Below are 24,059 nucleotides of genomic sequence, written 5' to 3'. Positions count from 1 at the left end.
ATTTTTATCAAAGTGTACCTCATGAATGTCCAATTAACCCGTTCAAACGCCTTCTCTGCATCTGTCGACACAAGTGCCAGCGGAGCAGAGTTGGCGTGAGCATAAGAGATCAACTGAATGACCTTGAGAGCATTATCTCTTGCTTCTCTAGCAGGAAAAAATCCAACCTGGTCTGTGGAGACCAACTGGGGTAAGAATTTTTTAAGACGGTTAGCTATAACCTTCTCCAGGATCTTAATATCCACGTTAAATAGAGAGATCGGTCTGTAACTAGCCGGCTGGTTCTCAGGCTTGTTAGGTTTAGGAATGACCGAAATCTCCAGCATCGTACATGGCAGAGTCGGAGTCTCCGATAGTTGATTAAATATCTGGAGCATGTGAGGTATCAGGATGTCTATAAACCCCTTGTAGTATCGGGTACCTATCCCATAGGGGCCTGGGCTGATCCCGATCTGGAGATCTCTGATGGCCCTCTGGACCTCCTCAGCTGTAAACGGAGCATTCAATTGGTCCGCCTCCTCTCTAGACAGTACCGGTGCAGACACCCGCTTTATTACCTTGTTCAAAAAATTGTTGTCTGAGCATCGGCGCTTTTTTGTTGTTGTTCCTATTGAAAGTGATGCAAGAGAGCCAACCTGGCCATCATCAGGTTTTCTTGCAATATCTCATCTGTGGGCTGCTCTTTGTGTGCCAGTTTGGCTTGGGCTACTCGCGCCAGTAGAGCCTTATACAGGTCTCGTTTAGCCTTGTTTGCAGCTGCTCTGTGTTTTATTAGGATACCTCTGAGTACGCACTTGTGCGTATCCCATACCGTTGTACTGTGAAGAGCTTAGTTTGAGTTTAGACGAAAGTATTCTTCCATTTTGCTATGCAGCTCTTGTCTTAAGGGCTGGTTATCTACCATGGTTTAATTCAACCTCCAAACAAAAGGGGTCACAGGAATGTTAGGCCAGTCGATAGTGCATCTGACAGGTGCATGATCTGACCATGTAATTGGACTGATGTAGCTATTAGTTGTAATGGAGAGTCCCGCTGAGTCCACAAAGAGGTAATCTATCCTTGTGTACTTCCTATGTGGATGAGAGTAGAAGGTGTAGTTTTTGGTGGACATGTGCAGTGTACACCAAATGTCATGAAGAACGAGATCCTTAAGGGACCTGATAAGGTGCTTAACCACTTTGTGGGGAGTGCTGGAGAGACCATCCAAAGTGTCTAAATTAGGGTTGAGTGACACATTGAAATCCCCACCCAAGAAAAGGATCCCTTTTTGAACTTCTAATAATTTGTGAGTAACATTTTTGAAAAACAGGTCCTGTGCACTGTTCAGGAAGTACAGGTTTGCCAAGGTCACGGGTCCGCCATATAACGTACCTGTCAGTATCAGATATCGACCATTGAGGTCACTATATGACTGCTCCAACTGGAAAGGTACCGTAGGATGGAATAATATGCCTTCCCCATTTTTTTTGGAAAGACCTCATGCAAAATAAGCTGTTGAATAATGGCGGTTAAACCATTTGGGTTCCCTTAGCCTAGAGAAGTGTGTCTCTTGAATAAATATTATATCTCCACCCATACTATGCAAATCCCGAGTGATTATTGAGCGCTTCCCTGAATTGTTAAAACCTTTGACGTTGATAGTAAGAAGGTCTAAAGATGACCCTCTGACCTGTGATTGTGGGTTAGCCATTTGCGCCCCTAGCGGAGGCAGGTACCCTGAAGTGGAGAAAAAAAAGGGGGGAAGGAAGGGGGTTGAAGCACAAGGGAAGAAGGAGATGGTTTATTAGAGAGAGAAAGCAATGCTCTGTTAGAAAGGGAAAAAGGCTAGTTCAAGGCACACTAAGTGACCAAACACTCCCTGATACCCCCTAAGGATCCAAAGGTGAGAGGGTAGTGTGGCAATAAAAAAAAAGGTAAATAGAAATATATAACAAGGGGTAGAAACCCCAACACTCTCATTCATTGATATATAAACTAAGCTAATAACAATTGTTGGTAAATGTAACCCTAATGAAAAAATGAAAAACATATACCAGAAGTGTGAACAACAGTTAAATGGTTAAGTTATGTGGCACCCCATTAAACTTAGCATGCCTCCAGATAGGTGGTGACCCCTATAAAGTAACCTTAATGTTAGTATGGGCGGCATCAGCACCTTTAGGCTTCTTATAAGCTGGGTCTACACTGCTGCCCACTCCGGTCCCCGCTCTCTTCTGTGCCCCAATGCTTGGGTACCAACCCAAGTGCAGTTGGTCTATCTAGTGGAACAAGCTTATAAGCCATCATTGTGCAATATCTGCATAACTCACCCCCCACTTATATGAGGTGATTTAGAGCAGTGTAAATTAAGGCATGGAAATAAAACAGTTCTGTTGTTCCCTGAGGAACCCTGATCGGGATGATCACCCCCCTAGTGAGGATCTGGTGTTGTCAGCATGTGTTGTTCTAGTTTCTCTGATGTGCACCTGTGGGTGGGTCCCGCCATACCTGAAGGATGAATACAGTCAATAGCAAAATCATTAACATCATTTTAATACATAACAGTTTAATCACTGCACCCCTATGGTGTGAAACAAATTTTGATCACCGAGTCCCAATCGTCAAGTGTTCGGCACACATGAGCCAGGCATGGTGATAGTACATTCCCAAATCAGGAGACCACCAGGTGGCCCTCCAAATAGAGGTAGGGAATCCCTCCCCAGGGGGCCGATATGTGGTACTTGATGGAGATCTCGACCAGGAAGTGCCCATAATGACACAGAGAAGAGTATGTGCATTCCTACCTTATAACCAATGTGTCTTACATAATCCAGGCCTGTGTAGATGACCCCTGATGTCTCCACCCTCTAATATGTCCCGTCCCGCAGGCACTACTCTCAAGAAAGCTATCCCCACAAATATTATGTGCTGTGCTGTATCCTTTGTGAGGCGTTTGCGTGGATTATCCCTCACATATCCTGACCATGAAGGGGCAGCGCCCGGTGCTGTCTGAAAGTGTATAAACTCAATAGTCCCCTGTTTAAGATGGCTGCTGATCCGTAAAACAGCGTCCCCCCCAGATTATGTTATTTGCGTGTTGCAAGAATATTCTTATGAGAGGGCCATGGCCCACTGTGATAACATATGCATCTGTACATGGTAAAAGAAAAAAGGCATAAATTCAAATACTCAATAAATAAAGCAATATTTCCCCACAAGACAATGATTGTTCAGGACCCCTCTCCCTCCCACTCAATTAGGCTCAGTCTTTCCTTAACTAACATCCAGGATGCTACAGCCTCAAGCTTAAGAGTCCAGGGAAGAGAAAGACTGTTCAAATCCACGGAGGAGACAATTTGTTACAGGGTTCCTCAGAGTATACTCAGAAACCACTAAATATAAAGGGTGCATGTTATGGTGTGTACATAAAAGAATTAAAAGAAAACATTAACTTATCTGTCACATGCTCCGGGGTGCAGACGAGGCAAGTGTCTCAGATGAGATACCCAACCAATTGTCTGGGCATTTCAGGCAACATGGTGAGGTTCTGCCAATATTCTCAAGTACAGGCAAGTACGTTAGACAGGCCAAATCCCCTCTTCCCCTTGATCCGCTTCAGGCCTGGCTTGTGCAGCGTTTACTCCCATGCCTAGCGGCCTTATCTGTAGACCCAAAGCTTGGTTAAAGGCCTGGAGGTCTGCTGCTGATCTGAAGATGGCTGTTGTTCCGTTCCTAGAAGCTATGATGCAAGTGGGGAACCCCCACCTGTATTGGATCTGTTAGTCCTTGAGTTTTGACATTATGTAGCGCAGATCTCTACGCTTCTGAAGTTTGGTTGGGCAGAGGTCGGTGAAAACCTGTATCTCCGTGCCTTCATACATGATAGGATGCTTGCTCCTGGAATGCCTTAGAATATCTTCTCTATCTTTGTAGGATAGGAGCTTAACTATTATGTCCCTATTATGTCCCTGGGCGGTGCCCTTGCTGGTGGCTTAGGCCTCAGGGCCCTATGTGCACGCTCCACCTGAACATCCAATGCATTCGGAGAGTTCTTAATAAACTTAAATAATTCTTAAATGTATTGACCTATGTCAGGGAGGCTGATCGATTCTGGGACCCCTCTGAGGCGCAAGTTGTTCCGCCGACTTCTATTTTCGAGATCCTCAATTCTATCAGTCAAGCTCTGTACTGTAGCGTCTTGAGCTCGTATACAGCTTGTCTGGTGTTAAAGATCAGAGCGCAAGGTTTCCTGCATTTCCTCCACCTGGACGACCCTATGCTCTACCACCACAATATCCTTCCTGAGTTTGCTAAACATATGTTTAACATCTAGCATCACCTCTTTAATGTCATTCTCGAGGATAAGTGCTTAATGTCCTCCTTGGTGACATATCCATGTTGCATAGGTTCAGCATTCTGTGGTTGATTAACGACCACTTGCCTGCAGGCCTCAGGTGGATTTCTGTTGGAGCAAGATGGCGGGTCTGGTGGTATCAAATAATTCGCTATGTTAGTGGATTGAGAGCTTTTGCTTGATTTTGTGAGTCTTCTGCTAGACATCCCCGAATGACATTTGGCATATGCAGACAGATATCACTTCCCTATCTCTCAGAGGTCTTAAAATATTGAGGCTGGGGGGTGTTACACTGTGGTCTGCTGCTTGTTAGTCTTTGAAATCCTCAGCAAAGAGCCTGAGGCTCTAATGGGGTTTGCTTATTTGTCTAAACAGGCCCTATCAGGCCCAAGGTATCTCAATGTCTCTTAAAAAGAATTAGTGCACTGTACTGCCTATACCGAGGATCTATTGCTCAACTGGGACCTCACCCAGCAATCGCCAATGTGCTCCAGAGATCCTCTCCGCTTCCAGCAACTATGCCTCAGTGAGCGGGGAGCCACATGAGCAAAGCATGAGTATCTGTGCAGACAGGCCCGGGTCCGCTGAAGTTTCGCTCACTCACCCCGCTGGCAGCTCCGCAATCTGCCCCACTCTTCCAACTAGGAGGTCCTGTGGAATTGGCTTCGGCTTAATCTTGTAAGGCGACTCAGATTAGCTCTTGCACCTACTGAGGGCTCTTACTGCTGTTTGTGTGCGTCGATGTGGGCCGCCACCCATGCTGCTAATCCCTCTGTGCTCTGCTGCACTGATTCAGGAGGTGACACCTTGCTTGTCTGGTGGGCAGCAGCAACAAGTGCCCGTATCTGTGGTTCTTCAACATCCCCGCCACACGTAGGTTTATTGTGAGGAATGTGGAGCGCTCTGCAACAGAGTAGGCCCAACTGTGCAACAACAGGATCGTCCAGAGCCCGAGCAGGATCCAAACGGCCCAGCTCAAAAAGGCATCCCCTGCAGATATTAAGTGCCTTAGTTGATCCCCCGTGTCCTAAGAGGTTCCAACTTGGTTTAAGTGGCTATGGGTTACAGATAGCTTTACATGAGAGTATTGAGGCTTCAGAGCTCAATTAATGTGCGGCCATCAGCAAGCGTGGCCAAGCTCCGCCCCTTATCACAATTTTTTTTAACAGGCTTTATCTGTGGAACATACAAGCTTTTTCTGTACAATCTCTTTAGATTGAGGATTACCAGTAGATCTCAAAGTATTGACTATTGGCTGGATACATGTTTGTGTAACTATCCCATTTAAAGGCAGATAATAGTGATAATGGTGCCTTTGTTTTTTTTTTATTTACCTATGAAAAATATATATATATTCTTAAAGCAGACAACCCAAGGTATTGATCTAGGCCCATTTTGGTATATATCCTGCCACTATTTGACTGCCAAATATAATCATATAAAAAAATGATTAGCTAACTTTGAGTTTCTCACTGAAATTGTTTACACCCAAGTACTGCAGCCATAAGAAAAATGGTTGTAAGAGCTTCTTTGCAATCCCTTTTGTTCTGAAACAGCAGGCATGCATGACTTTGCCATTTTTGTTGGCAACTAGAAGGCTGCTAATTTTAGCTGCACACCGCACTTCTGAAATTCCCAGCAATGAAGATGTTCATCAGGTAGCTTGTAAAGTTATTTTTTGCTTTAGACACCTATCAACACCTGTTCCCTCCCAAGCAGCCCCCTTTCACCCCCCTCCCTGGTCATCTCCATCTTAGGTACTGGCAGATAGTCTGCCAGTATGCAGTTTAGGAATTTTATTATTTTTTAATTTCTGTAGTGTAGGAAACCTTCATCACCCACCCACCACCATGATCCCCTAAATAAGTTCTCTAAACCTCCCCCCTCCAGCTACTCCCTGCCATCGCTGTTACTGGCTATTCTGACAGTATCTCATTATACTTAATTTTTTTATTATCCTTTATTTTAAATTTATGATTTTTTTCCTGTAGTGTAGTGGAGCTACCTCTCCCTCCACAATTTTTTTTTCCGCAGTGAAGGGTCCCCCCATCTAGCCGATATTACTTCATACTGTAGGGCCCTATCCTTCCCTCTTCCCTGCCTTACATTGCTGTAACGTAGGGGATCCCAACCCTCCCTCCTCCTCCTCTGCTGGGCCGATCCACTTGCCTCCCTCCTTCCCTCCCACCACTTCCACTTCTCAGCACCAATGATGGTCATTATAGAGAGTGACACAGACTGTCACTCTCTGTAACGATCAGTGATCTGTCTTCATATAGTAAGGTAGCATGATCAGATGTCTTCTGCCCCAGCTGCAGTCTCCGCTATCTAAGCTGACAGTGGGGCCACAGCTTACTCTGCAGTGTTGGACCTAGTTACTATGTAAACACAGTAAGCTGGGAAAAGTACTGTGTGACGTAGTACCTATGTCTATATGGTGAAAGGGGTTAATAAATAGTTACATTTTTGTTTCAAAATATTTAACCCTATAATAAGAATACATCTTTGTAATACAAAGGCTGATGAACTAAACTATGCTCTATCTCAGGCCATTATTATCTCTGATTCTGTTTTAAATAAAATATCTATTATGAGTGAACAGCCTGGTGATGTCTACTGAGGTAAAATTATTTAAAGGACCAATATAGTGTTAAAATTACATCCTCTAATCCACAAGTAATTTTAACACTAGTGACACTTTAATACTATGTACAAAACCCTTGCAAAGGGGTTAATAACATTGTTAAAGAAGCATTTCTGGTCCTTAGCAGAAACTGCCGCTGATACAATCAGCATTGCTTTCAGTAAGCTGCACAAACAGGTTCTTACTAAAGGTTGTGACACACTGCAAGCGGAGCGGTGCACAGCGTGTAGATGCGGCTGTGCGTGCTCAGTGTGTCCTGCCTTTTCATCTCTGAGCACTCTGCTGCATCAGGTCGCGTAGCTGAGCGCTCAGAGATGAAATAATTGAACTTCAGAAGCGATGCGACGCGGTTCAAATCAGCTGCATCACCTCGTGCCGCATCGCTTGCAGTGTGTCACAGCCTTTATACTACAAATCAATGTAAACAGTACACAAAGTTAAAGCAAATGTCTAATTTTTCATTACCCTTTCAGTGTATGTGTATGTTATGTTACCTACAATTATTTCCTTGTTGTGGTTTACTTACTTTTTGTTGTTGTTTTCAAGAGCTTTTGTCAGCTTGTTTGCAACTTTCTCAAGTCCTTTTGCGTAACTCAGTTCCAAGTTAGACCTATAGTATTAATAAAATGTGTAATCATTGACTTAAATTTAGCAACTGTTCAATGCAATAACAAACACAATCCATGCAGGGCTAAAACCCACCATGGTATCTTAAAGGGACATAATACTCATATGCTAAATCACTTGAAACTTATGCAGTATAACTGTAAAAAGCTGACAGGAAAATATCACCTGAGCATCTCTATGTAAAAAAGGAAGATATTTTACCTCATAATTTCCTTAGCTCAGCAGAGTAAGTTCTGTGTAAAAAGTTATACTTCAGCTGCTGTCCAGCTGCAGGTAAAAAAATAAATAAACTGAAGAATTGAACAGCTGCCAATCAGTGCTGAGGTCATGAAATCTTTTACTGTGATCTCATGAGATTTCCCTTAATTCTCATGATATTTCATAGTAAACTTCCTTAAACTGAATAGGGAAATAATTTGAGTGTACACAAAGCTCATTCCCTTGCCTGTCCCGGAACATACATACTGATTTGCTGCTTAAAGTCCTTTGCATTGGGTTTGAATACTTAGAACATTTTGAGGTAAAATATCTTTCTTTTTTACATAGAGATGTTCAGGTTATATTTTCTAGTCAGCTTTTTACAGCTATGCTGCATCACTTTCAAGTGTTTCAACATTTGGGTATCATGATCCTTTAATACTATTACATTATTTACTGGCTACTGTTTCTATGGGGTCAATTTATCAAGCTCAGTACAGAGCTTTATGCGCCGTGTTTCTGCTGCTCTATAACTTGTCCGCCTGCTCTGAGGCGGCGGACAGAAATCAACCCGATAGAATACGATCGGGTTGATTGACACCCCTTGCTAGCGGCCAACTAGGGGGCGGCATTGCACAAGAACTACTGGTGCAATGATAAATGCCGTCAGGGTATGCGGTTGGCATTTATTGATGTGCAGCAGACATGATCTGCTATATCGGATCATGTCCGCTCACACCATAGTAAATAGGCCCCTATATGTAAAGTCATGGGGGCCTATGTATCAAAGGTCTTGTGGACCTGATCCGACAGTGCGCTCTCCGTATTCAGCATTGCACCAGCAGCTCACAAGAGCTGCTGGTGCAACGCCACCCCCTGCAGACTCACGGCCAATGGGCCACCAGCAGGGAGGTGTCAATCAACCCGATCGTACTCGATCGGGTTGAATTGTGGCGATTCCTGTCTGCCTCATCAGAGCAGGTGGACAGGGTTATGGAGCATTGGTCTTTAGACCACTGCTTCATAACTGCTGTTTCTGGCGAGTCTGAAGACTCGCCAGAAACACGGGCCCACTAGCTCCATACAGAGCTTGATAAATGGGCCTCATGATCTCTGCTCCGCCTGTGTGTTTTATAGAGCTTGTAATGCAAGGTTTTTAAACAAACAGATGATATTTTAAAAGATAGAAATGCCAGCAACACACTTTATTACAGTGTTTTTGAAGCCATAGTCTCAAATAATCATTACTTCATGTTAAATTAAAGTAAACATAAAAAGCAACAGACTGTTTAAAACAGTAAACAACTTACTTGTTTTCATGCAAAATGAGCACATAGAAATTCTTAATGTAGCCACTGCCCACAGGGTGTTAAGAGAGTTGACATTTTGGCAATTTAGGATATATTAGGACTATTTTGAGCATGAGCAGATCTGACTCCCTGTTTCTCTAGTATTTTCACCTAATAGTAAACAAGCTCATGTTACTCTAGAAGTTTTATGATATCAAACTAGATAAACCTTCCTGTGGAGACTACAGTCTCCTTGTAGGGCTGTAAAAGGAAGTAATAGATACTGCACAAATGAAGTTTAAAAAAAAATAAGAAATAAAAGGTCAAATTAATTTAAATGATAAATAATACATAATAAAATAAGAAAAGAAAACACAATGGGCACACAATTTAGAAATCTAAGTAGCAAACAACAATGGTCATGCAGGGGGAGCTAAAAACAAAAAGAAAAAAATAAGGCTTAACTTTTAATAATTACTATATTAAACCGGGTATATGCTTACCCACTTTAAAAACATTTCAAAAATAAAATATACAAACATATCAGGGCTGCTGAGGTATTTGGAAGAACAAAAACAATAATTAATGCTGTACACAAACAATTTTACATTAAACTAACACATGAATCCTACACTGGTCTACAACTGAGAAGCCTGTTGTAGTGCATTTGACAAGTAAAAAAGATTCCCCCTAATTACATTATCACTATGTTTAGGTGAACCCTAAAAAGGGCTAGACAAGTGGAGCACTGTATTAACATGCACCTGTAAAGGGGTACATTTGCCCGTTTACAGGCGTACGTTAAATAACCGGCTCTAACAAGTGGCTGGTTAATGTTCCCGCAAGCTCGAGGTCAGAACTCTAGTTAACTAAAATAATGTGCCCCAATTGCCCCAAAATAAAGTAGACGATTCCTTTCTTAAAGTACAAAAGTATTAGCATCTTTATTTTTGTTAAAAAAAACTGCACAAAGCAGTTATAAGGGGTTAAAATGAGAGGGTGTGGGGCGTTAAAAAAAAACGGCACTGAAAAGTGCCTTTACATTGCGGTCTATGGGGGACTGTATTTTAACCCCTTAACGACAAGCGTTGCACCCTGTATGACGCTGGTCGTTATGCCCTTAATGACCCTGTACGTATCTGCAGCACTGGGCTTTTCTACTGCGATATTGTTCAAAATTGTGAGATTGTGCTATTTCTGCATGTCTCACAAGTGGGGCACTGCAGAAAAAGATTTGCAGAGTTACCGATGCAGAGAGGGACAGGTGGGCGACCCATCGCTGTAGGAGGCGGGTGGAGGGCGGGAACTGATGGGACAGCTTTGCTACAATATAGGGAACCAAAAAATATATATATACTTGCGTTATTGAGGGGGAAGGAGGGGCAATGAGGGGGATCCTATGTGGTATCCGTTGCCATATAGGGATCTGGGAGGGGGAGGGTGGTAGGGTATTGAGGGGGGCAGGAACACTACAGAAAAAAAAAACGTTATTTTAATTTTTTTGTAAAAAAATTGCCAAATTTGCAGAATACTGGGTGCTGGCAGACAGCTGCCACTATCTAAGATGGTGGCAAATAGGTAGAGGGGGGAAGGTTAGAGAGCAGTTTGGGGGGGATCAGGGGGGTTGGGGGCTAAGGGGGATCCAGTACTGCAGAATATTTATAAAAAAAAAGCCTTTTATTTTAATACTGGCAGACTTTTCTGCCAGTACTTAAAGGGACATAATACTCATATGCTAAATCACTTGAAACTGATGCAGTATAACTGTAAAAAAAAAAGACAGGAAAATATCCCCTGAGCATCTCTATGTAAAAAAGGAAGATATTTTACCTCACAATTTCCTCAGCTCAGCAGAGTAAGTTCTGTGTAAAAAGTTATACTCAGTTGTTGCTCAGCTGCAGGTAAAAAAAAAATAAAAAATGAAGAAATGAACAGCAGCCAATCAGCATCAGCAGTACTGAGGTCATGAACTCTTTTACTGTGATCTCATGAGATTTGACTTAACTCTCATGAGATTTCATAGTAAGCTGAATAGGGAAATAATATGAGAGTGCACAAGGCTCATCCCCTAAGCTGTCCCAGGACAGACACACTAAAATGCTGCTTAGAAATCCTTTACAATGGGAGGTGGCTACTGAGGAACTTTTGAGGTAAAATATCTTTCTTTTTTACATAGAGATGTTCAAGAGATATTTTCTAGTCAGCTTTTTACAGCTATACTGCATAACTTTCAAGTGTTTAAACATTTGGGTATTATGGCCCTTTAAGATCACGGTGATAATTGTGAGGTGGGGGAGGGAAGAGAGCTGTTTGAGAGGGATCAGGGGGTGGAATGTGTCAAGTGGGAGGCTTATCTCTACACTAAGCTAAAATTAACCCTACAAGCTACCTAATTAACCCCTTCACTGCTGGGCATAATACAAGTGTGGTGCGCAGCTGCAAATAGCGACCTTCTAATTACCAAAACGCAATTCCAAAGCCATATATGTCTGCTATTTCTGAACAAAGGGGATCCCAGAGAAGCATTTTCAACCATTTGTGCCATGATTGCACAAGCTGTTTGTAAATAATTTCAGTGAGAAACCAAAAATTATGAAAAAAATTAACAATTTTTTTTATTTGATCGCATTTGGCAGTGAAATGGTGGCATGAAATATACCAAAATGGGCCTAGATCAATACTTTGGGTTGTTTACTAAAAAAAATAGTTATATATAGTTTTGATAGGTAAATATTAAAAAGGCTCTATTTCTGTTTAAATGTAGTGATGGCAAAAATGCTAAAAATGCTCTGGTTTTTGCAGAAGTTTTTGTCTAAAATGCCCGGTCCTTAAGGGATTAATTGTAGATATATATGCATATAATTATATACATATATATATTTATGTGTTAATATGTGTATATACACATACAGTATAAACACATACATATATATGTATATATTCATATATATTTTTAATTTGCTGCCCAACACATAAAAAAACCCATCAATACCCATATATTTACATATATTCACACAAACACACACACACACACACATATATATATATATATATATATATATATATATATATATATATATATATATATATATATATATATATATATATAGGCAAAAAGAGTCAGTTGCACTCTCACAAACAGTTCTCCAAGGGCCAGGGTGCTAGAGTAGATGAAATGTAGTAGAGTAGAAAACAGAAAACAGCACTCTCTGGACTTTAGTTTTAAACAAATAGTTTAATTGGTAACGTTTCGGGGAATGCTCCCCTTCATCAGACCAACAACATACAAGTGAATCAAACATTTAAACATACATAGACCCCTCCCCCTAGGGCAAAAAACGCCAAAAGTTGGTTGTCAAGGCAACCAAAAAGACAATACAAAGTAAATACTAATAGTATAGCAACAAACACATTAAAGAACCCAAAAATGCATAATTAAGTGTTTCCTGGACAGAAGGCAGATACACAAAGAGCGCTTGGAATATATAATGCATGTCAGTGGAAATTTCTGTCAGTAGTCTTCTTGAATACTTGAATAGAGTAGTCCCAAGTCTGTTGTCAACCTTATAGATTCTTAAATCAAGGAAATCCACTTCACTGTAACTGGAAACTTCTTTCAGTTGAACCTGTCCCCCTATTTCATTCAGGTATACGACCCACTCACCAAAGGACTCAATCGTTCCACGCCAGACTACCACGAGGTTCAACTGAAAGAAGTTTCCAGTTACAGTGAAGTGGATTTCCTTGATCTAAGAATCTATAAGGTTGACAACAGACTTGGGACTACTCTATTCAAGAAGACTACTGACAGAAATACACTGCTGCATGCTTCCAGTTACCATCCTAGATCACTCATAAAGGCGATCCCCAGGGCACAAATGCTAAGAGTCTGCCGTAACAATACATCTGACGAGAAGAGGGAGTTACAATTAAGAGAAATGGAACTAAGATTCTACAGCAGAGGATACAAAGACAACATTGTAAGAGAAGCAAGGTCCCAGGTGAACTTGGAGATTACTAAGAAAGACCACCAGAAGAGAATTAATTTAGTCACAGCATACACTCCCAGCACAAGGACACTGGGGGTAACTTTGAAAGAAAAATGGGATATTGTTCAGACAGACCCATCACTACCGTATCAGCACTATGGACCACCCAGGATTGGGTACAAAAGGGGAAGAAACCTGAAAGATATTCTGATGAAAACGGACTCTATTGATAGCTACAATACGGTCACACCAATTACCAAAAGGGGTTCCTATAAATGCCCTAGTTGTGTGACGTGCAACTCCATGTTGCAATGCAAACAGTTCAGACATCCACACAACAATACAAACTATAGGATTAAGCACTACCTTACGTGTACCACAAAATTTGTGGTATATATGCTGAATTGCAGCTGTGGCCTATTTTACATTGGTAAAACCTCAGACGACATCAAGAAAAGGATGGCCAATCATAGGAGTTCCATCCGGACAGCAATTGAAAAAGGGAAGAGTGATCAGCCGGTGGCCAGACATTTCATAGAGAAGGGTCAATCTGTGGCTGACCTTAGATTCAAGCTTATTGACCACGTACCCCCACTCCCTAGGGGTGGTGATAGGGACACACATCTCCTACAGAAAGAAGCTGAGTGGATCTTTAAACTGGACACCATACACCCCAGAGGTTTGAATATGGGAATATACTGGCATTGCTTTCTATGATTTTTTATGATGTTTTTCTATGATGTGCTTTATTCAGGTATTGGACTGTTGCTGTTACATTAATGCACTGTGTATTTCACCTTTAAGTTGATGTGATTGCTCGGGTCACACTTCTCTTATACATCTACCCTTGTTTACCTTGTATATGGGGGGCCTTGGGAGAACCAAACCTGATGCCATCCAGTAATATAGTACGGTGTATAGACTATGATGGGTCATTCATTTTACATATAGTTCCCATATATTCTCCATTTAACTCTCCCTGTGAATCTAATATGTAATGTATTTCCTGGAGCTGTCTTTATTATGGCCACCTAGCCTGGTATGAAGTAAGAATATTTTGAACTTTTTTGTTCTATTATGATTATGAAGTATAACATTGCACCATACACCATATCATGTCTTTCTCGTGCATAGGTTTTAAGCAATTTTTGACGTAACCTATTTTTATGTTACCCGGTTTTTTTGTTACTGTGTGGTTTACCTTGCTACTCTGTTACACTGTATCGAGATGCCAATTAGAATGTATGTCCGGGGCTGAGCGCAACTACCGCTCGGGATATGACAGATCTACACTTGTCCTGTATGTTTGACTAACACGGGCTGGGTCACTCAGTAATCTGAGGATTAGACCTATATATTAGCCTATGGGGGTTTTGTATAGAGCACTTTGTGTGCTTATTCTCCTATTCTGGACCGCCCACGTATAGCTCACTCCCCTATGTACGGCTCCTTGTACTCTACATATTGTCCATACTTCTTATTACTAGATTGGCAGACCGATGCTGTGTTAGAAAAGCGGCCCTCTGATTAAACACTATATTTTGCCCAATACCGATACCGCCACAGCCCGTTGGTTACTATCTTGCTGTTACCCATGTAGGGGCTTGTCCATTAGAGCCAATTGGGAGCCCTGCTTTGGACTATCGGGGGCGGACCCCCCCCCCCCCGGAGCGATACGCATGCGCACTACTAAACTGTGCAATGCACAGTGCAAACTGTAAGCACAGACACGGGTCTGTACCAGACCCTGCCGTACGGGCTGACATCTCTGAGGTACACTCACGTTCCGCTAGTTCTATCACTGTTATTTGGGTCTTTACTGATGTTACCTAGAAATAAATAATAATAAGGGGTGACAGAAGCAAGTTTATGATTCTATAATTGGGGAATTGGTAATCTGACATTTATGCAAATTATTGCCATTGTGTCTTTACTATGTGAAACATTGGATTACTTAAGATATATAAAGTGAATATGGATGTTATGGGTTATTTGTATAAATTGGATCACTGGCCTTAAAATTGTGTTAGGGAAGATATATCTATACAGTTAGAGGCTGGATTATATTTTGTGATTTCTTCTGCTTATATACAAGACTGTACTACCAGATATTCGGCTGGTTCCACTGACATGCATTATATATTCCAAGTGCTCTTTGTGTATCTGCCTTCTGTCCAGGAAACACTTAATTATGCATTTTTGGGTTCTTTAATGTGTTTGTTGCTATACTATTAGTATTTACTTTGTATTGTCTTTTTGGTTGCCTTGACAACCAACTTTTGGCGGTTTTTGCACTAGGGGGAGGGGTCTATGTATGTTTAAATGTTTGATTCACTTGTATGTTGTTGGTCTGATGAAGGGGAGCATTCCCCGAAACGTTACCAATTAAACTGTTTGTGAGAGTACAACTGACTCTTTTTGCCTATTAGAAACCATTCTGATGCACCCACCAGCGAGTTAACATCAGATCCCTCACTCTGTTGTACTACCGGATTTGTGTTTTAATCCTACATCATCACCACGGTGCGGACATTCACTGGGGATTTTTTTGTCACTACTAAAGCAACAATGGAGCACATTGAACCCACGCAGGCCACAGCAACTATCCCAGCAGATGTGGAGGGTGCCGAGACACTGTCCATGAGTGACTTGGATGCAGCAAGGATTCTGTTTGACACCATTCTACCTGAAGATCCAGCAGAAAATGCAGTAACTGTGTACAATCAACTCATCAAATTGAAGAAAAGAGAGGTGGATCTTAAACTACATGGCATCTACCTCTCAGAGTATCACAGAAAAAGACTGATACCCAAGGGTTTTAGAATCAATAACGTGCCCACCATAGGCAGACAAAACTCTGACTTTTGCAGGAAATGGGTGGCAATATTGAATAAATGCTCCTTGGACTTGATCTTGCTAGTGGTCGAGGAAGTCAGAAGTCAGATGCAGAAAGCAAAGGATGATATCAGCAATTTGGAAGAGGTTAAAGGGCATATCCTAATGCAGGACAAGACAGAGAATTGGATGGACAAAATCAATACCCAATTATGTGAATACAACAATGCCCTGATTGCCTTTAAAAATAAAAAGCTTGGCTATGTTATGGAAGATTATAAAGATAAGAAAGTTTACCGGTGGACACTTGGGCCTGTGGAAAGAGCCCAATACCAACCAAGGAGACAGAGGAGGTTCAGAACATATGCACACCGTCAATTGAATATGGTAGACTCCAGCTCTGGCTCAGATACTGAATACTCGAGCGACCGGCCACAGGAGACAGAGAATCAGCACAATACACTGCCTTTTTTAGGCATTACCACCCACTCCAGAGGAAGGGGCGAAGACCACACGCACGCAGGGGTGGATTTTGGAAGAAGACCCCCACTACCTCGCAGGAGGAGGAGGATGTGACGGTCAACCTCAGCCAACATGTTCTGAATGATAATGAAAGGCGAGTACTCATGAAGGCCTCTCCTTTGTACCCACGACTAAACCTGATGACTTTGCCACATATATTGACACTATGCATTTCCAGAGACAATTGAAATTGGGTGACTTTTTCCAGGGAAAAGTGATGGAAGATAACAGACACCCTTTTAAGAAACCCAGCACGTTTGAACCTCCCACGACTAATCCGAGTATCAAAACTTATACTCGTATTGTACAACAAAGACTAAGACAGGGTGAACATGGCCCCACTAGAAATAACATGACAGCAAGTGATTGGGAAGCTGTACAATCCCTCAGGAATGACTCTACAATAGTCATACGCCCAGCGGACAAGGGTGGTGTGGTTGTCCTACAGGACTACCAGGACTATAAAACCGAAACAGGCAACTGGCGGACAGTTCTACCTACAAAGCTCTACCTTGTGATCCGACCATTACGTATAAGGCACAGATTGATTCAGTTATTGAGTATGCTGCACGAATGAACTGGATAGACTCAACTACTAAAGAATGGTTGACTACAGACAATCCAGTGAGACCAATATTATATACGTTACCAAAGATACACAAGCAACTGGTACACCCACCTGGACGCCCCATAGTGTCAGCACGGGGGTCATTGTTACAGCCCTTGGCGAAGTATGTTGACTCTTTGCTACAACCATTGGTTGTGAATATGCGGTCGTACCTACGTGACTCCTCTGCCCTTATCTCATATCTGAACGAAATGTCTGACATACAACCAGGTGACGTGCTTGCTAGCCTTGATGTCACTAGTTTATACACCATTATACCGCACGAAATGGGGATGGAGATAATCACCAACTGCCTTGAGAGATGCCCCTATGTGGGACCACCAACCAGCTTTATTGTTGAACTCCTATCCTTATGTCTCAAACTGAACTATTTTAAATTTCGGAGAAGATTTTATCTGCAGCTCATGGGAACAGCCATGGGCTCGAATATGGCACCTACATTTGCAAATCTTTTTATGGAGCATGTTGAAGAGAATATATTCAAAGTGTATGACAACCAACAGGTACATTTTTACAAGCTGTAAATTGATGATATCGTGGTAGTCTGGCGTGGAACGATTGAGTCCTTTGGTGAGTGGGTCGTATCCCTGAATAAAATAGGGGGACAGGTTCAACTGAAAGAAGTTTCCAGCTACAGTGAAGTGGATTTCCTTGATCTAAGAATCTATAAGGTTGACAACAGACTTGGGACTACTCTATTCAAGAAGACTACTGACAGAAATACACTGCTGCATGCTTCCAGTTACCATCCTAGATCACTCATAAAGGCGATCCCCAGGGCACAAATGCTAAGAGACTGCCGTAACAATACATCTGACGAGAAGAGGGAGTTACAATTAAGAGAAATGGAACTAAGATTCTACAGCAGAGGATACAAAGACAACATTGTAAGAGAAGCAAGGTCCCAGGTGAACTTGGAGATTACTAAGAAAGACCACCAGAAGAGAATGAATTTCGTCACAGCATACAGTCCCAGCACAAGGACACTGGGGGTAACTTTGAAAGAAAAATGGGATATTGCTCAGACAGACCCATCACTACCATATCAGCACTATGGACCAGCCAGGATTGGGTACAAAAGGGGAAGAAACCTGAAAGATATTCTGATGAAAACGGACCCTATTGATAGCTACAATAAGGTCACACCAATTACCAAAAGGGGTTCCTATAAATGCCCTAGCTGTGTGACGTGCAACTCCATGTTGCAATGCAAACAGTTCAGACATCCACACAACAATACAAACTATAGGATTAAGCACTACCTTACGTGTACCACAAAATTTGTGGTATATATGCTGAATTGCAGCTGTATTTTACATTGGTAAAACCTCAGACGACATCAAGAAAAGGATGGCCAATCATAGGAGTTCCATCCGGACAGCAATTGAAAAAGGGAAGAGTGATCAGCCGGTGGCCAGACATTTCATGGAGAAGGGTCATTCTGTGGCTGACCTTAGATTCAAGCTTATTGACCACGTACCCCCATTCAAGCTTATTGACCACGTACCCCCATTCAAGCTTATTGACCACGTACCCTAGGGGTGGTGATAGGGACACATGTCTCCTACAGAAAGAAGCTGAGTGGATCTTTAAACTGGACACCATACACCCCAGAGGTTTGAATATGGGAATAGAGTGGCATTGATTTCTATGATTTTTTATGATGTTTTTCTATGATGTGCTTTATTCAGGTATTGGACTGTTGCTGTTACATTAATGCACTGTGTATTTCACCTTTAAGTTGATGTGATTGCTCGGGTCACACTTCTCTTATAAATCTACCCTTGTTTACCTTGTATATGGGGGCCTTGGGAGAACCAAACCTGATGCCATCCAGTAATAAAGTACGGTGTATAGACTATGATGGGTCATTCCTTTTACATATAGTTCCCATATATTCTCCATTTAACTCTCCCTGTGAATCTAATACGTAATGTATTTCCTGGAGCTGTCTTTATTATGGCCACCTAGCCTGGTATGATGGAAGAATATTTTGAACTTTTTCGTTCTATTATGATTATGAAGTATAACATTGCACCATACACCATATCATGTCTTTCTCGTGCATAGGTTTTAAGCAATTTTTGACGTAACCTATTTTCATGTTACCCGGTTTTTTTGTTACTGTGTGATCTACCTTGCTACTCTGTTACACCGTATCGAGATGCCAATTAGAATGTATGTCCGGGGCTGAGCGCAACTACCGCTCGGGATATGACAGATCTACACTTGTCCTGTATGTTTGACTAACACGGGCTGGGTCACTCAGTAATCTGAGGATTAGACCTATATATTAGCCTATGGGGGTTTTGTATAGAGCATTTTGTGTGCTTATTCTCTTATTCTGGACCGCCCACGTATAGCTCACTCCCCTATGTACTGCTCCTTGTACTCTACATATTGTCCATACTTCTTATTACTAGATTGGCAGACCGATGCTGTGTTAGAAAAGCGGCCCTCTGATTAAACACTATATTTTGCCCAATACCGATACCGCCACAGCCCGTTGGTTACTATCTTGCTGTTACCCATGTAGGGGCTTGTCCATTAGAGCCAATTGGGAGCCCTGCTTTGGACTATCGGGGGCGGACCCCCCCCCCCGGAGCAATACGCATGCGCACTACTAAACTGTGCGATGCACAGTGCAAACTGTAAGCACAGACACGGGTCTGTACCGGACACTGCCGTACGGGCTGACATCTCTGAGGTACACTCAACTTCCGCTAGTTCTATCACTGTTATTTGGGTCTTTACTGATGTTACCTAGAAATAAATAATAAGGGGTGACAGAAGCAAGTTTATGACTCTATAATTGGGGAATTGGTAATCTGACATTTATGCGAATTATTGCCATTGTGTCTTTACTATGTGAAACATTGGATTACTTAAGATATATAAAATGAATATGGATGTTATGGGTCATTTGTATAAATTGGATCACTGGCCTTAAAATTGTGTTAGGGAAGATATATCTATACAGTTAGAGGCTGGATTATATTTTGTGACTTCTTCTGCTTATATACAAGACTGTACTACCAGATATTTGGCTGGTTCCACTGACATGCATTATATATTCCAATTGCTCTTTGTGTATCTGCCTTCTGTCCAGGAAACACTTAATTATGCATTTTTGGGTTCTTTAATGTGTTTGTTGCTATACTATTAGTATTTACTTTGTATTGTCTTTTTGGTTGCCTTGACAACCGACTTTTGGCAGTTTTTGCACTAGGGGGAGGGGTCTATGTATTTTTAAATGTTTGATTCACTTGTATGTTGTTGGTCTGATGAAGGGGAGCATTCCCCGAAACGTTACCAATTAAAAGTCCAGAGAGTGCTGTTTTCTACTCTACTATATATATATATATATATATATATATATATATATATATATATATATATGCACACACATAATAACCTTTCTCAGTAAAATACCTTGTCATATATCATATCCCTTTCAACATTTTTACTAATATTTATATAAAATATTTTTAATCAGATTGTGTATTTATGAGCGTAAAACTTTTTAATGTATTTATGTTGTGTTTTGTGCAACTTTTTTTTAACCCTTACAATTTACTCTAGGTCTCCAGGTGCGCTAATACATTGATTGAGTGCAAATTTTGTTTGTGCTTGAGCGCAACTGTTTACGTTTAATTCGGAATATGAGTTCTTTCACGATATTGCTTATTGCGTCTTGCGCTAACAATATTATGCAACTTGTAATCTTACCCTAAGTCCCTTATATGGTAAGCAGTAAGAATGGTAACAAACAGTATTTGCTTCTTCTGACAAATTCTGTTCAGTCCATAGTTACAACATAAATGAAAAAAAAGTAGCTGAGAAAGGGTGTGCCAGGTGTGCCCACGGACAACCTAATACAGCCGCTTGCAGACTAACCTGAATGACACAACTGGGAGATGTTCTCATTGCATTACCATTACCTGGGGCCACACGGAACATAACTTGTGAGTCCCTCTCCATCCAATCTGCTGGAAGTAAGAGCGAGAGCTCAGAACTTGGTGCCTCTTCCCCCTCACTGCACTGCTGCGGGAGGGAAGAGGCCTTAAAGTGGTTCCTGGGCTTGATCCTTTTGGCCAGAAGTGGTAAAGTGGTAATTAATTCTTCCATTTTTGCTTTTAATCTTAACTTTTAATCTTAGGGTCTTCTCTGTTTGTGGTGTTAAGTATATATATATATATATATATATATATATATATATATAGATACCTTTTCTATTATTGTATTTCTATGTAGGGTTATTAGGATCATACATTGATCGACTGTTAATCTGTCTCCTGTCAGAGTCTTACCCGTCTGTGCACCCGCATCACGCCAATGTTTATACGTTGTTTCCATAGTTACGCATGTTTCCTTGGTTTCACCTAGGACGGCGGCAACGTGATGACGTCACGCCACGCCTACGTTGAGCCCGGCAAAAGTTTTTTAGATTTGTGTGAGTGGGTGCGCCGCGGATTTACATTCTGATTGGTTTATCACTTGGGATGGGTGGGTATTTAAGGTGTGGTTTTGTTTAAGTCTTCACATTTGGTTTTGTACACCATTGACAAAGGCTCGTGTTTGAGCCGAAACGTTTGGTAAGCGATACTGCCAATAAACCGGAGTGTTTTTGAAAAAACCTGTGTGCCTGCTTCATTTGGATCCTGGCTGCAACACGGAGCCCGTCCGTGGGATTCATAGCTGCTTTACTGTTTGTTTCTCCCTAGTGAGAGCACCAGGTAGCTGACTTATTTGTGAGTGCCGTTCACCTCTGCTACTATATATATATATATATATATATATATATATATATAGAACATTTTCTTCTATGTGAAAAACATTGGAATGTAAAATATTCATAATTCATGTGAGGTATAGCGCACATGGTTAAACGTGGTTGGGTTAGACATCTGTTAGATTTTGTTTTTGTATTTGCACTTTCTATTGAAGTCTATGGGGAGAATAAGTTAGTGCAGTTCTGATATCTGAAGTCCAACAGTTAGAACTTAAAAAATAAGTTCTCTAACCGTTGGCGGTGTTTGCACCCGAGCGAAAGCACTAAATAGCGTGCCACTTGTAATCTGGCACAAAGAAAATCATAGACTAAATATATCTAGATTCATTAACAATTTGTCCATTTAATGCTCCTATGTAATTTTATGCAGCTGACTCACAAAAGCTTATTGCTAGATGAGACTAATACTTACATTAGGTATTCTTATTCATAAACCATATTAACAATAATATGCTTTATCCAAAAAATATATATATATATTTTTTTAAATATGATAAAAAGCACAAAACAGGCTTAATGAAGATCCTTAGCATATACAGTACATTTGGCGCATAAGTGGAATAACAAATAAAATAAAATGTTTACAGTTTTCAGTGACAACTCATTTTAAATGGGGTTCATTTTTTCATGTTATTTCAAATGAAGTTACATTGTCGTTAACTGTTAATTGCTCAGCAACCAGATGCGTGCCAAAGGCCACTGCTGTTTTAATTGCTTTGAAAAGAATGTTCTTTTTTCTGATTGTTTAATAAAGATAAATATTTATACTCACCTTTGCTGCAGTGTAGACATAAGGGATTTTATAAAACTCTCTCCAGTTTTAGAGATATTCTTTAAGTCTTGATACACTTTCTGATACTGAAAAATAATAATGCCAAGTGTAAAATATATACAGTTCTTTAATATATATATATAGATAGATAGATAGATAGATAAAAATATTTATACATTCATATATATCAAATAAATTAATTTATCAGTCATGGGAAATTACTCTTCCACTAAATGTTTTATATATACACACAAAAAAATGTGTGTGTGTGTACAATTTTTAATATTTCAGAAAAAATAAAAGCATACATTAAATAAATATGAAAATTAGATGTAGAGGTACAATAATTATTGCAAAAAGTAGTTAACATTTTCTGGGAATAAGGCTGCAGTATAATATAATTGCAATCTTTACAAATATTTAAAAGTATATACTTTATAAAACATTAGCTTTGCATTTTTTGTTCAGAACATAATTCACCTTGAATTGCCTAGAACAAATAATAAACTTAAAAACAATGCCTTTATATCCATAATGAATGCTTCCTTTCATTTAGCTGTCAGGCTTACTAAATGCTGGCAAGGTGATATCACAATCAACAACAAGCACAAGAATTATTAGACTCTTTTATAAGTTTACTCAAGAAAAGACACTGAATGCATTTTAAGTTGTAGAAAGAAAAATATATGCTCTATCAATAAAATGTTTAAACAGCAAACGTTAAAACTGTGTACTTACTGTTGAACCTGTAAGTGGGTCCTTCATTTTGAAAATTTTGATTTGATTCCCCTGACAGTAAGAAACTTAGGGTGCGGCAGTGAAGGTGCAGTGCATTCTGGGAGTTATTACATGTCACATGATTTGTAGGGCTTGACATATTACAAGACATAATAAAAATATTTCAGAAACATAGTCACAATTTACTCTACATATTAGCTCTGAGAAACTCTTTTACCTTTTGCTATCTGTCATCTGCTCTTAGGACTAAGTAATGTTTATTTTGTGAGGTGAACAGTAACCTATTACTAAGTAAATATAATGAAATGAAGCAAACACACACATTTAATGAACTTTAATCTTCCTTCCCATTATAAAGTCTTGCTTGTCTTATATACAAAAATCAATCCAAAAATGTATCATTGTTTTTATTAATGTATTTTTTTTTTTTCAACATTACAGATTGTAACATTTTTTTCTAATACTTATAAATGTATGGGCATTTTACAGTTGGTCTATATCCCAACTGATGGGCAAAAAAGAAAAAAAATGCACAACTAGTTAGGAATACCAGGGGTGGGATCCGATATACGGCGTAGTTTTCTGCGCAAGCGAGGGAACCCGCACCACCCGTAATTTCACCTTGCACATCGGGGTATTAAATATTCTGCGCCGTTAGATGCTAAACTGACGTAAGTAGGACAAACTAGCGT

The 24,059-nt window shown here is 40.6% G+C and overlaps 1 protein-coding gene across 2 annotated transcripts in view; it reads right to left on the bottom strand.

Annotated features, from left to right (window-relative positions):
- Nucleotides 1–23,511, bottom strand: part of NOSTRIN (nitric oxide synthase trafficking) — a 91,871-nt gene extending 68,360 nt beyond the window's left edge. The window contains exons 1-3 of one of the 2 annotated variants that reach the window (XM_053698399.1): nucleotides 23,368–23,511; nucleotides 22,630–22,715; nucleotides 7,504–7,587 (exon numbers count right to left, since the gene is read on the bottom strand). In XM_053698399.1, coding sequence (XP_053554374.1) covers nucleotides 7,504–7,587; nucleotides 22,630–22,715; nucleotides 23,368–23,394 — 197 coding nt within the window. In that variant the 5' untranslated portion in view covers nucleotides 23,395–23,511. The remainder of the gene's footprint in view (nucleotides 1–7,503; nucleotides 7,588–22,629; nucleotides 22,716–23,367) is intronic. The other variant, XM_053698398.1, reaches the window with a different exon arrangement.
- Between the last annotated feature and the right edge of the window lie 548 nt (nucleotides 23,512–24,059).

This window comes from Bombina bombina, chromosome 1 (genome assembly GCF_027579735.1).
Source record: "Bombina bombina isolate aBomBom1 chromosome 1, aBomBom1.pri, whole genome shotgun sequence".
NCBI lineage: Eukaryota > Metazoa > Chordata > Amphibia > Anura > Bombinatoridae > Bombina > Bombina bombina.
The sequence above is the reverse complement of the archived record's forward strand: the minus strand, read 5'-3'. Positions and strand labels throughout refer to the sequence as shown.